Raw genomic sequence first — 14,031 nt, 5'->3', positions numbered from 1 at the left:
AATGAGACCGGCTGTATACAAACTGATATGTGAACTACCAAGTGTTGTGCAGGCTACAGAGCCTCGTGCGGGCTACAGAGCCACGCGCGGGCTATAAGTGATGTTCGGGCTATAAAGCCACATGTGGGCTGCAGAGCGATGTGCGGGCTACAGAGCGATGTGCAGGCTACAAAGAGATGTGCGGGCTACAGAGAGATGTGCGGGCTACAGAGCGATGTGGGGGCTACAGAGCGATGTGGGGGCTACAGAGCGATGTGCGGGCTACAGAGCGATGTGCGGGCTACAGAGCGATGTGCGGGCTACAAAACGATGCGCGGGCTACAAAGCGATGTGTGGGCTACAGAGAGATGTGTGGGCTACAAAACGATGTGTGGGCTACAGAGAGATGTGTGGGCTACAGAGCCACATGCGGGCTACAAAGAGATGTGCGGGCTACAGAGCAATGTGTGGGCTACAGAGCGATGATCAGGCTACAAAGCTACATGAGCACTACAGAGCAATATGTGGATTACAACATGATACGCGTATTACAATGCCATATACGTATTACAAAGTGCTATGCAGGCTATTAAAGTGCAGAAACAAACCAGAAAATAGAAGAAGCACAATACCTCTAACATGAACGTGATTCTATAATGGATATGGGTTTTCTCCTATGGGGCATGTATGTTCACATGTTACAGTACCAAGGAAATATTATTATCATTTATTTATATAGCGCCACCATATTCCGTAGCTTTACAATTGGAAATAAACACAGGAATAAAACAATACTGTGTAATACATACAGAAAGGTAAGAGGGCCCTGCTAACAGACGCACAGTCTATGGGACAATGGGAGTTTGATGTATGAGGGTAAGTGCTACATCATATTGTATAATGGTTCAGCCAGAGTGTAGTTTGGTTGTCTGGTAATGTTATTATTATGTACTTGGCAGTGACTCGCGCTTCTTGTTCGTGTTTGGTTGTACTCGTGCATGTTACTCACAATGGTTGGAGGTTGCTGACATGGAATGTCTGTGACAGTAATGATAATCCCACCCAAAACTGTCTCTACAAATCCATCCCAGGTGTTTGAAGATTGTGAGTTCCTCTGGTTCTTACTGCGCGTCATGATGGATCTCTTCCGTGGGAGCTCGGAGCTGGTGTTAGAGCTGCTGGTGACCTGTGTACAGGTGCACCCTTCCCATAGGTAGGTGCACCCTTCCCGTAGGTAGGTGCCCCTTATCTACATCATGCTTATTGTATGTTTACAGATTCCAGACAAGTCTCATTTTCTTACTGATTACAGTCAGTTGGATAATGTGTTATCAGCCATAGATAATGGATAATGTGTTATCAGCCATAGATAATGGATAATGTGTTATCAGCCATAGATAATGGATAATGTGTTATCAGCCATAGATAATGGATAATGTGTTATCAGCCATAGATAATGGATAATGTGTTATCAGCCATAGATAATGGATAATGTGTTATCAGCCATAGATAATGGATAATGTGTTATCAGCCATATGACGGTTTCCGTCAGTGTGATTTGTGCTGTATCTAACCCCAATAGTGAATCTGTTTTAGAGCCTAATTACAATCTACAATTATTAACACACATATAATTATTGGGAAATAATAAATCTGTCCCTTCTTTTTTGTGTCTTAAATACCTGAAGTAATTTTTTATTTATATGTTGGTTGTAGTAGGCTGAGATCATGTTATCATTCAGAACTAATGAAATCCTTCTTTTCTCTATATATCAGATAATGTTTCTCTAGTGTGTAATAAAACATTGGCTCCGCCCTTTGCCCTGTGTCTATAGGGACAAGTTCCTCGCTCTCTTTGATGAAATTGGTGTTCAGGACCCCCATGGATTTATTGGCAAGAAGTGCAGCTCCTGGGACAACTGGGAGCAGACCGAAAACAGCAGAAAGACCCAGAAACAAACATGTGAGGAGTGGCTGAGCCGCTGGACCGCTCAGCTGATAGTACGTAACAAGCTGTCAGATCATTGGGTATAACTGGGTGCCGATAGCATGGTGCCAACATGTAATACATCAGCACCAAACAATTTCTGGCAGGTTGGAAGTAGGATAAGAGATAGTGTCTGGGGATATTATCCCTTGATATATCTATCTATTTATCTATATATATATATATATATATATATATATATATATATATATATATATATATATATATATATATATATACATATACATATACAAGTTAACCCGTCATCGCCACATCTATCCAGATGTCTATCCAGACACAGGGATCTCTCTCAGCGGTCCTGAGTATCACACTCCTCTCACTCTGTCACCCCCGGCAACCACTCCCCACTGTCACCCCCGGCAACCACCAACCACTCCCAACTGTCACTTCTCCTTCAAGAAATATATATATATATTTTTTTAAATCTTTATAAACACTTTTAACAATTAACAAATTAAATTAACAAATTGAAAACATCTTAGTATACCAAATTTCAGCCCTTTCTGAATTTTTTTCCCCACACACACTAAGAATTTAGTAGGTCAGGGTATAACTCCGCCCAGCAGGTGGCGCTGCAGCTTGGTTTTATTTTTTCCACACACACACACACACACACACACACACACACACACACAGACTAACACATGCCACTAGACATTTATATTATAGATATATATATATATACACACACCTTTCCTGTGGCTGAGTACTCAGCCCTGAGCTGAGTAATCCCCCCCCGTCCAGTCACATGACTGCTCCTTACCTTCACACCATCCTCTTCCTACACCTTCACTAATACCCTTCTCCGGGCTCTGCTTCACATGCCAAGAAATCCAGAGTTACTTACACCTTTATACTGTAATAAGACATTCGGCTCTGCACCAGCAGTGACTGGGTCACAAAGAATCTCTTTCCTGTGATCTCTTTATATATTTACACATATCCTGTGTTTGATTAACTATTTAGTGGCCTGCACATAATATTGTCATATAATGTCCCCAGGATTACTTGCAAGCAGCTATGACACATCCTAAAGGACCAAGAACATCACAAGTACTAATTCCAGTTAGAAGTCAGGTGAGAATATCACATGCATATTGTTGTAATCTGTATTAGGAAATATGGGCTATAATAATAATACAAATGTGTCGTAAACATAGAGAATTAACAGTTATTTAGAAGGGTTAACCCAACACATAATTGTAAGGAATAAGGCCTAAACCATAACTGCTGTGTAAATATGGTATATCAAATTAATCCATTGATAAATTGAGCTTCTAAAATGTAAAATGTGAAGCCAGAGAGTCTGTTGTGTGTTTATTTGGTAGCTCTGCACATCCCAGTGTTAGAAGATAGCAGTGTCACCTCTGTCAGCTTCAAAGGTCCCTGCGGTGAGATATATCCTGGCCTAGCATGGAGTTTTAACACCTGAATAGACTTTTAGGAACCGCTCAGCAAGGTGTCTGGCTCAAGGAGACCATGTGCTGACTTATAGTATATAGACAAGAATAATTCAGTTTTAAAATATGCCACTTAAAATCAATAAAAGTAGTGATCAACCACAAATTCCTCAATAGCATGATGAAGGGCAGCTCATATGTCAAATTAAGAATTCTGCCACACAGAGAAGTTGAGGAAATGAGTATAAGCTCAATTGATAACCTGTACCTAGGCTTGTTTGATATTAATAGATGTGTAAATTCATAAGGGATCTATTAATAATAACATGGTCTCTTCAATGCTCCACAGAAATGTTAGGTCACATAGTAGAATTGCGTAGTAAATCAGGCAACATGCAAATGGTGATTGAAAAAAGTGTCACAGACCACAACCCCTTGGGGTAGGGACAGGTGCGAAAGTGTCTTTAAAAAGCTGAGACCAGTTACAACAAATTGTCAGTCTTTTGGAAAAATCAATCCACATTTATAAGCTGTCCAACCTCCAAGCCAATTTTCTCATGGCACAGATTATACAACTCATGTAAATTAAACTCTGGATGTAACCCCTTTTATTTAAAACTGATTTTGCTTTTTTATGTTATGTCAGTTGTTTATTAATTGTTTTTTTTCTATATTTGAATGCCCTGTACCTTTGTATATTAAATCTATAAATTTAGTAAGTTGCGTGCTTGATACTCTAACGAATCCATTAGCCTGTTAAGAAGAATATAGCTCGACCAAGTTAACCCCTTTGAATGCCGATGTGTGATTTGTTAACACATTTGACTAACAAGCCTAGTGTGTGCGTGCATTTACATTTGTGTAACAGTATGGAGGTGTGAAGAGTTAACCCTTTGTTTGCTGGTGTGGGCTTTGCTAACCTGTGGGTAGCCAGAAGCCGTGTGTGCCAATATATTGGGGTCCTATTGTCCGTATTCAACAGGTGGTGGCAAACCTGAAGTGTGTGGGGGTGTGAGAGCGCTGTCTGGGGTAATTCAGTAGGTCTATAACCTGTGTGATAGGTAGAGAGAGACTGCGGGATGAAATCGTGTGTAACCTCATACAGCAAACACCCAAAGTCACAGAGCTGGGAGCGTGTTTGTGACAAAATGCAGCAAATCTTAGTAATAAATTATCTAATTAATTATTGGGGTATAATACAATTTGCCACAACATGTTATAGTGTGTCCAGCCTCGTAAAGCCACCACCAGACTGGTCGCCCTATAACATGGAAACCCCTGTCATAGTGGGATACAGTCCACACTTGTAACCAGGTCCACCAGTCTAGTACAGGCATACAAGGTCCTTGTTAGGAATACACATAAATGAGGTCATGTTGCAGTAAAGGATGGTTTATTGAGACTCGGCAGCCGACAGGGAATAACGACATAGTACAACGGTAACACTGTGGTGAAAAGAGAACAGCAATGTACAGACATATATGGAGATACACGTTGTAGCAGAATGTCTCTGTCAGTAGACAGTCACTGTAATGCAGACGTATCTCTGACACTGATTCACATCAGTAAACAGTTTCTAGTATAAATTGTGATCACTTGAGGCAGGTATGCAGACAGGCTGCTGGTAACACAGTCAGGTGATGGTAACAGCCCCAAAAGAACACTCAAAAACAGTGGCACTACTGAGATAGGCCCATAGCCCCTCAGTGTGGATTAAAGAAATGCTGAATCAAAAGTAAGTGCTCTAGTATGCTGTAACTGGAGGAGGTGTCCGAAAACCAAGCTGAGTAGACTATGTCAAAGTCAGGAACCAGTACCTACAGAGATGCAGAGCAAAGGACGGAGAGCCAGAGGTCACCACAATGTTGAGCCAGGGGTCAGGAGCCAGAAGTCACAGTAATGAAGAACCAGGGGTCAGGAGCCAGAGGTCACCATAATGTAGAGCCAGGGATCAGGAGCCAGAAGTCACCGTAATCAAGCCAGTGGTTAGGAGCCAAAGGTCACCGTAATACAAAGCCAGGGGTCAGGAGCCAGAGGTCACCGTAATGCATAGCCAGTGGTCAGGAGCTACATAGTCATCATAACGCAGAGCCAGAAGTCACCATAATGCAGATCAAGGGATCAGGAGCCAGAGGTCACCATAATGCAGAGACAGGGGTTAGGAGCCAGAGGTCATTGTAATGCAAAGCCAGGGGTCAGAGGCCAGAAGTCATCGTAACGCAGAGTCAGAAGTCACCATAATGCAGATCAAGGGGTCAGGAGCCTGAAGTCACCATAGAGGAAGTTCACTCCGGGCGCTAGGCACTGGGAGAGGGAAACTGTGTAAAGTGTAGTGCAGCTATGTGTATGTAGAGTGTAACTATGTGTCTGTAAATGTATAAAACGAAACTCGTATGTGTATATTACAATAAAAATTGCACGTACTTCCATGGTGGGGGCTGCAGAAGCAACCCTTGATCCTTCACCCCCCGGCAACCAGCTCCAGTGGCTGCCAGAGGTACTTACAAGCTAGCCATCTGGATGCAAATAGATCCAGGAGGTGCTAAACCGCATACCGAAGCTCAGAGAGCTCCTGGGGAAATGGGGCAGGAACTGCTGCCCCGTGATCTGGCTGACTTTCCCCTGGTACTGTTTTCGGTCAGGGGGGGAGAGTCAGACCCCAGTGCAGCGTCCTTGAAAGTAATTTTAGGCCAACTTTCCTGCTGTAATTTCTGTGACCTACAATTTAGACCAATCTAATCCCTTATCCAGCTGTTCTGAGGTTGGAACCCAGCATCCAGTACCAACGCTCTGCCCGCTACCCTGCACCTCTGGCCTGTGTGATAGGCCAGGAGGAACCATCCACAACAACCCTGATCTATAGGAAGAGGTCAGAAGTACCAGCTTGGTGCCCAGCAAGGGGGTGTACTAGCAGCGAGAGTTACCCAGAAGGAAGCGGTTCTAGGTGCCGACAAAGGAGCCTAGTGGTGGCAGCAGGCCTCTCCGGGTGTAATTGGGATAAATAAAGGGGACGGTGGCCAAGCAAGCCCACCGGCACCCCAGCAACACGGACAGGGTGGTTAGGAGGTCCATTGTGTTACACCAATGTGGTGGAATTGAAGGAAAGGGACAAATTCAGTTTAGCTGTAATACAGTTAGGCAGGCTTGGGGCAGATGAAGCGGTAATTTTCATTTTCAGCCTGAGACCGGAAGGATCCACAGAAGTATGCCGTGCTCCACCTCTTATACTTGAGGAATCAGCGATTGATCGTTCGTGGCTCCAGCCCAATTAATATACACCCATCTCCACCACTCTTGGTCTGGACATATTAGGGTTAGGGTTGAGGAATAGAGGACCAGCTTGGAAGGTATTGGCTGGACTTCTATGGTACCTGGGTGGGGATTTAAACACACAGTCCTGTTTGTGTAGAGCAAAGTCTGCCTATGTGTAATGTACGGAGGCTGTTAGCCCTTCTCGTGGCAGAATGGTCAGAAGCCTTTAAGTCCTCACCCTCAGAGCACATGCAGGAAGCTGACTAATTTAACAGTAACCTTTCCTGTCACTATTGTTGTAGTATTAGGCATCAGTATTTAGATTGGCCATATTATTAAGGACTTTTATAATTATATTAGAGTCTTCAGAAAGCTCCAGATAAAATGTGACTTGTTTTGAGACTCCGATCACCTGGAAGGATCCGATCCTCCTTCTTTAAGCAGTTGGGTTGTGCAGATACTTAGAATGAGTGGAGCTTGAGGTAGTGGTGTCCTAATAATTATAAGTATACAGTCAGTCTATCTGATGGTGCATTGGTATTGGTACATGTAAATGACAGCGATAATAATAATAATACTACTACTACTAATAATAATTATAATAATAATTATAATAACAATAATAAATGCTTTTGCAGGATCGTGTCCGAGCAAGAAGACATAAAACGCTGTCAGAATCGTTGTCTTGTGATGTGACTCCTAGTGATGTTCTGAATTATTACTGTGAGATCCAGATGAAAAAAGAAATCCAGGACATGAAGGACCATGATCCAGAACATGGGAGCACGGTGCTGGCTCTTCCACCTATATATAGGTAACACATCTTATTGTGCTCTCTCCCTGTGATCGGAAGCTTAAGGTCACACGCAAGCTGGAAATAGGGAGTCTCAGCACCCAGCATTGAAGCCACCTAGATATCGTCTGCCCTGTTACATTACATGTGTTCAGGAACAGAGAGAGACACATTTTATCTGTCACATATCACGTATCTCCCCTCATCTCATATTACATAATGCCACAAAGCGGCCGTCTCTTCTGCATACACTTCCAGCTTCACCAGGTGATGGAATGAATGTCAGTAAACCCTGAAGCACCTGCCCTGTTGTTTGTTTCCTTCGGATGGGAGGGATTTATGGGCAGTCCTGCAGAGGATTGGTGGATTAGAGATCTGTGGGAGGAGTAATGTTCAGGGACTGTTCTTCCATCCTGGGACATTTTCCAACTGCAGTTGGGAATAAACTGATTTTGGTACAAACACATTTGGTGGCAAGAAATTGAGTTTAATTTATGTTTTGCTGCAATTAATTGTAGGACAAATAAGTATGATATGTAATGTAGTGATCTACAAATAGGGCAGGTTACTGGGAGGACCAAGTACATTAAAGGAGGGGGCTTCTATGATGACACCGGGGAGGATTAACACCAAAGCTCTTTATTCCTCCTTTACACTAACCTTTATTCCCACTTATATGTGGCACTACTGGTCCCAGCAGTCCCTGGCATCGCTGGCCCACTGGTAACCTATTTAAATAAAGACCCCCAATCACTCGTTCTCCAGTTTATTACACCCCTTGTTTCAAAGAGATCCTCTTATGTCTTCTTCCTTGTAATGGAAAGGGAGTTACAACTAAAATGTATACAGTATAAGTCACTGATCCCATGACCACCAGGCAGTAGTCCTGTCAGCAACTAACCAATCCAGAGAGGCCTCTCACTGATTGGTCAGAGTATGGGAAAGCCGCTCTAATTGGTTAATTGTTGTCACAATTTCAAGTTTTGCAAGAAAATAGTCTAGTAAACCCCTGACACCCAGTAGTAAGTCTCTGGGGAGAGTTAGCCATTCACTCCCTGTATGTAAGACTGTGACCTGGAGGAAGAACCTGCTCTGAATGGTGAACGGCTTCACTACCAGGATGTCTGTAACACAAATCTTCCAGTGCTGCTGGTTATGCAAGAAATGAAGGCAGTGGATAGGAAAACTGGTCTCAGATACACCATTCCCAGAGATGTCAGGGATAGATAACAAACTCAGGCCCAGCATACAGCCTGGACAGATAGCAGTCCAAGTATCAAAGTGGTTCAAGTAAGTATGTACTAATATCAAATACTCTGGAGCAAATTAAGTCTTAATAAGATTCAGGATCACCAATACTGAAGGAGTGGCAGCAGATCCTGTAACATATATATATATAGAATAGGAATCCTCAGCAGGAATGCAGCATTAGTACAACAAGAGAGCACAGTTTACTGATAAACAGTTGGGGACAAACTTAGCTGCTTCAGATAAATATAGCAATGGATAGTCAAGTAATAGCCAGGTATGTTACACAGTAAGGAACATATCACAAATCACTGAAGTATATTCTCATGACAGGCATGGAACAATAGCGGTGGTCAGAACAGGTAGACGGGTCAGAGGTGCAGGCAGCAGACAAAGCGGTGGTCAGTACAGGTAGATGGGTCAGAGGTGCAGGCAGCAGACAAAGCAGTGGTCAGAGCAGGTAGTCGGGTCAGAGGTGCAGGCAGCAGACAAAGCGGTGGTCAGAGCAGGTAGACGGGTCAGGTGCAGGCAGCAGACAAAGCGGTGGTCAGTACAGATAAATGGGTCAGAGGTGCAGGCAGCAGACAAAGTGGTGGTCAGTACAGGTAGACGGGTCAGGTGCAGGCAGCAGACAAAGCGGTGGTCAGAGCAGGTAGACGGGTCAGGTGCAGGCAGCAGACAAAGCACTGGCCAGAGCAGGTAGTCGGGTCAGAGGTGCAGGCAGCAGACAAAGCAGTGGTCAGAGCAGGTAGTCGGGTCAGAGGTGCAGGCAGCAGACAAAGCGGTGGTCAGAACAGGTAGACGGGTCAGGTGCAGGCAGCAGACAAAGCGGTGGTCAGAGCAGGTAGTTGGGTCAGAGGTGCAGGCAGCAGACAAAGCGGTGGTCAGTACAGGTAGATGGGTCACAGGTGCAGGCAGCAGACAAAGCGGTGGTCAGAACAGGTAGATGGGTCCGGTGCAGGCAGCAGACAAAGCGGTGGTCAGTACAGGTAGGAGGGTCAGAGGTGCAGGCAGCAGACAAAGCAGTGGTCAGAGCAGGTAGTCGGGTCAGAGGTGCAGGCAGCAGATAAAGCGGTGGTCAGAACAGGTAGTCGGGTCAGAGGTGCAGGCAGCAGACAAAGCAGTTGTCAGAACAGGTAGACGGGTCAGGTGTAGGCAGCAGACAAAGCGGTGGTCAGTACAGGTAGATGGGTCAGAGGTGCAGGCAGCAGACAAAGCGGTTGTCAGAACAGTTAGACAGGACAGAGGTGCAGGCAGCAGACAAAGCGGTGGTCAGAACAGGTAGATGGGTCAGAGGTGCAGGCAGCAGACAAAGCAGTGGTCAGAGCAGGTAGTCGGGTCAGAGGTGCAGGCAGCAGACAAAGCGGTGGTCAGAGCAGGTAGACGGGTCAGGTGCAGGCAGCAGACAAAGCGGTGGTCAGTACAGATAGATGGGTCAGAGGTGCAGGCAGCAGACAAAGTGGTGGTCAGTACAGGTAGACGGGTCAGGTGCAGGCAGCAGACAAAGCGGTGGTCAGAGCAGGTAGACGGGTCAGGTGCAGGCAGCAGACAAAGCGGTGGTCAGAGCAGGTAGTCGGGTCAGAGGTGCAGGCAGCAGACAAAGCGGTGGTCAGAACAGGTAGATGGGTCAGAGGTGCAGGCAGCAGACAAAGCGGTGGTCAGAACAGGTAGACGGGTTAGGTGCAGGCAGCAGACAAAGCGGTGGTCAGTACAGGTAGATGGGTCAGAGGTGCAGGCAGCAGACAAAGCAGTGGTCAGAGCAGGTAGTCGGGTCAGAGGTGCAGGCAGCAGACAAAGCGGTGGTCAGAACAGGTAGTCGGGTCAGAGGTGCAGGCAGCAGACAAAGCGGTTGTCAGAACAGGTAGACGGGTCAGGTGTAGGCAGCAGACAAAGCGGTGGTCAGTACAGGTAGATGGGTCAGAGGTGCAGGCAGCAGACAAAGCGGTTGTCAGAACAGTTAGACAGGTCAGAGGTGCAGGCAGCAGACAAAGCGGTGGTCAGAACAGGTAGACGGATCAGGTGCAGGCAGCAGACAAACCAGTGGTCAGAAGCAGAAGCCAAGGTCCGGTACATACGCAAAAAAATACAGTTGTTGTCAGTGCTTGTCCTTATTACTGCATATCTGTGTGTATCTAGCAAAATGAAAACATGAGGTATTAGTTCATATTTTGATTAAGGCATATACAGTATATTGTATGCTGGTACGTGAACAGTCAGTAATAATAGTATATTCTGACATCTTTGCCTATCAGGAACTCACCTCCATGTTCTGTTATTCGTACAGTATACTTCTGTAATGATACTGGTACATGTAACCCCTTACAACCCTTTTCTATGTGCGTAGAGATCTTAATGGCCCCTTTTTATTATTTCTGCGCAAAGTACAGTGGATAAAATTATGACAATTATAGAGCCAACCTGTCAGGTTATATAGATCATTACATACAAGACCTATTAAATCACCTGGTTAAAACCTGGTGATATTTAAAATACATATGAACCATCATACACTTAATGCAGTCACATAGCAATTACTGGCTTAATCTCTATTTCCTGAATGTGACCTTACCAGCCCCCAATCATGAGTGGGTATTTATTTTTCACATTTTGAAGAAGTTGGCACTTCTTCAAAACTTATTTATATGTTATATTTACACATAAGGGGCCTGTTACATTAAGGAACATAAATGCGGATACATGCCATATTGTGCATTAATCTGCACTGCGTATGCCCAGAAATAGTCTGTACACCAGTGAGCACAAGTACATCCAATTATCTTCAAAACTAAATGACCGTTCCGAAAGGCTACAATTTCATGGGCGGAATGGGCAGGAGACAGGGCAAATGCATCTCTCAAGCATCATCAACATAAGTATCAGTGACATGTATTATGTATATAGGCATATATATCAGTGGCATATGTATCAGTGATATATATATAGCCGTATATATCAGTGACATATGTATCAGTGACATGTATATCAGTGACATAAGTATAATGTATATAGGTATATATATATATATATATATATATACACTCTGTATATTTAGGCATACATATCAGCGACACATGTATATGTACTGGCCTATGCGTACAGTATGTTTCAGCGACATATGTATCAGTGACATATATATATGTATCAGTGACATATGTATCGGTGACATATATATCAGTGACATAAGTATAATGTATATAGATATATATATATATATATATATACACACTCTGTATATTTAGGCATACATATCAGCGACACATGTATATGTACTGGCCTATGCGTACAGTATGTTTCAGCGACATATGTATCAGTGACATATATATCAATGACATATGTATCAGTCACATATGTAACAGTGACATATATATATGTATCAGTGACATGTGTATATATATATATATATATATATATATATATATATATATATACACAGGGTGATTCAAAAATCGCAGTACACCCATTTATTTAAAAAACTACAGGAATTGGGCCGATTGGCCGATTTCAAGATGGCGCCCATGTTTGGTACATACCGTTAAAGATAGACCACGTCACCCATACCTTACTGGAGTATTCAGGTTTCCCAATTTCCTGTAGAGTTTTTGAAATAAAAGGGTGTACTGCGACTTTTGAATCACCCTGTATATATATATATATATATATATAGCCGTATATATCAGTGACATATATACCAGTCACATATGTATATGTATCAATGACGTATGTATATGTATCAGTGACATATTTATCAATAACATGTATATCAGTGACATATGTATATGTATCAGTGACATATATATCAGTGACATATGTATATGTATCAGTGACATATTTATCAGTGACATATATATAGCCGTATATATCAGTGACATATGTATCAGTGACATATTTATCAATAACATGTATATCAGTGACATATGTATATGTATCAGTGACATATATATCAGTGACATATGTATATGTATCAGTGACATTTATATGTATCAGTGACATGTATATCAGTGACATATATATAGCCGTATATATCAGTGACATGTATATCAGTGACATATTTATATGTATCAGTTACATATCTATCAGTGTATCAGTGACATGTATATCAGTGACATATTTATATGTATCAGTGACATGTATATCAGTGACATATTTATATGTATCAGTGACATGTATATCAGTGACATATGCATATTTATCAGTTACATATCTATCAGTGTATCAGTGACATGTATATCAGTGACTTGTATATCAGTGACATATTTATATGTATCGGTGACATGTATATCAGTGACATATATATATATAGCCGTGTATATAAGTGACATGTATATCAGTGACATATTTGTATGTATCAGTTACATATCTATCAGTGTATCAGTGACATGTATATCAGTGACTTGTATATCAGTGACATATTTATATGTATCAGTGACATGTATATCAGTGACATATGTATATTTATCAGTTACATATCTATCAGTGACATATGTATAAGTTTATCAGTGACATGTATATCAGTGACATATTTATATGTATCAGTGACATGTATATCAGTGACATATGTATCAGTAATATATATATATAGCCGTATATATCAGTGACATATGTATCAGTGACATATTTATCAATAACATGTATATCAGTGACATATGTATATGTATCAGTGACATATATATCAGTGACATATGTATATGTATCAGTGACATATTTATCAGTGACATATATATAGCCGTATATATCAGTGACATATGTATCAGTGACATATTTATCAATAACATGTATATCAGTGACATATGTATATGTATCAGTGACATATATATCAGTGACATATGTATATGTATCAGTGACATTTATATGTATCAGTGACATGTATATCAGTGACATATATATAGCCGTATATATCAGTGACATGTATATCAGTGACATATTTATATGTATCAGTTACATATCTATCAGTGTATCAGTGACATGTATATCAGTGACATATTTATATGTATCAGTGACATGTATATCAGTGACATATTTATATGTATCAGTGACATGTATATCAGTGACATATGCATATTTATCAGTTACATATCTATCAGTGTATCAGTGACATGTATATCAGTGACTTGTATATCAGTGACATATTTATATGTATCGGTGACATGTATATCAGTGACATATATATATATAGCCGTGTATATAAGTGACATGTATATCAGTGACATATTTGTATGTATCAGTTACATATCTATCAGTGTATCAGTGACATGTATATCAGTGACTTGTATATCAGTGACATATTTATATGTATCAGTGACATGTATATCAGTGACATATGTATATTTATCAGTTACATATCTATCAGTGAC

At 42.0% G+C, this 14,031-nt stretch overlaps 1 protein-coding gene across 3 annotated transcripts in view; it reads left to right on the top strand.

The window, feature by feature from the left end:
- Positions 1-14,031, top strand: part of WDR97 (WD repeat domain 97) — a 129,058-nt gene that overhangs the window by 106,633 nt on the left and 8,394 nt on the right. For all 3 annotated transcript variants that reach the window (XM_075211486.1, XM_075211487.1, XM_075211485.1), the window contains 4 exons: positions 1,071-1,192; positions 1,815-1,980; positions 2,990-3,064; positions 7,278-7,453. In XM_075211486.1, coding sequence (XP_075067587.1) covers positions 1,071-1,192; positions 1,815-1,980; positions 2,990-3,064; positions 7,278-7,453 — 539 coding nt within the window. The remainder of the gene's footprint in view (positions 1-1,070; positions 1,193-1,814; positions 1,981-2,989; positions 3,065-7,277; positions 7,454-14,031) is intronic.

Source organism: Mixophyes fleayi, chromosome 5 (genome assembly GCF_038048845.1).
Source record: "Mixophyes fleayi isolate aMixFle1 chromosome 5, aMixFle1.hap1, whole genome shotgun sequence".
NCBI lineage: Eukaryota > Metazoa > Chordata > Amphibia > Anura > Limnodynastidae > Mixophyes > Mixophyes fleayi.
This window is presented reverse-complemented; position numbering and strand designations above follow the sequence as displayed.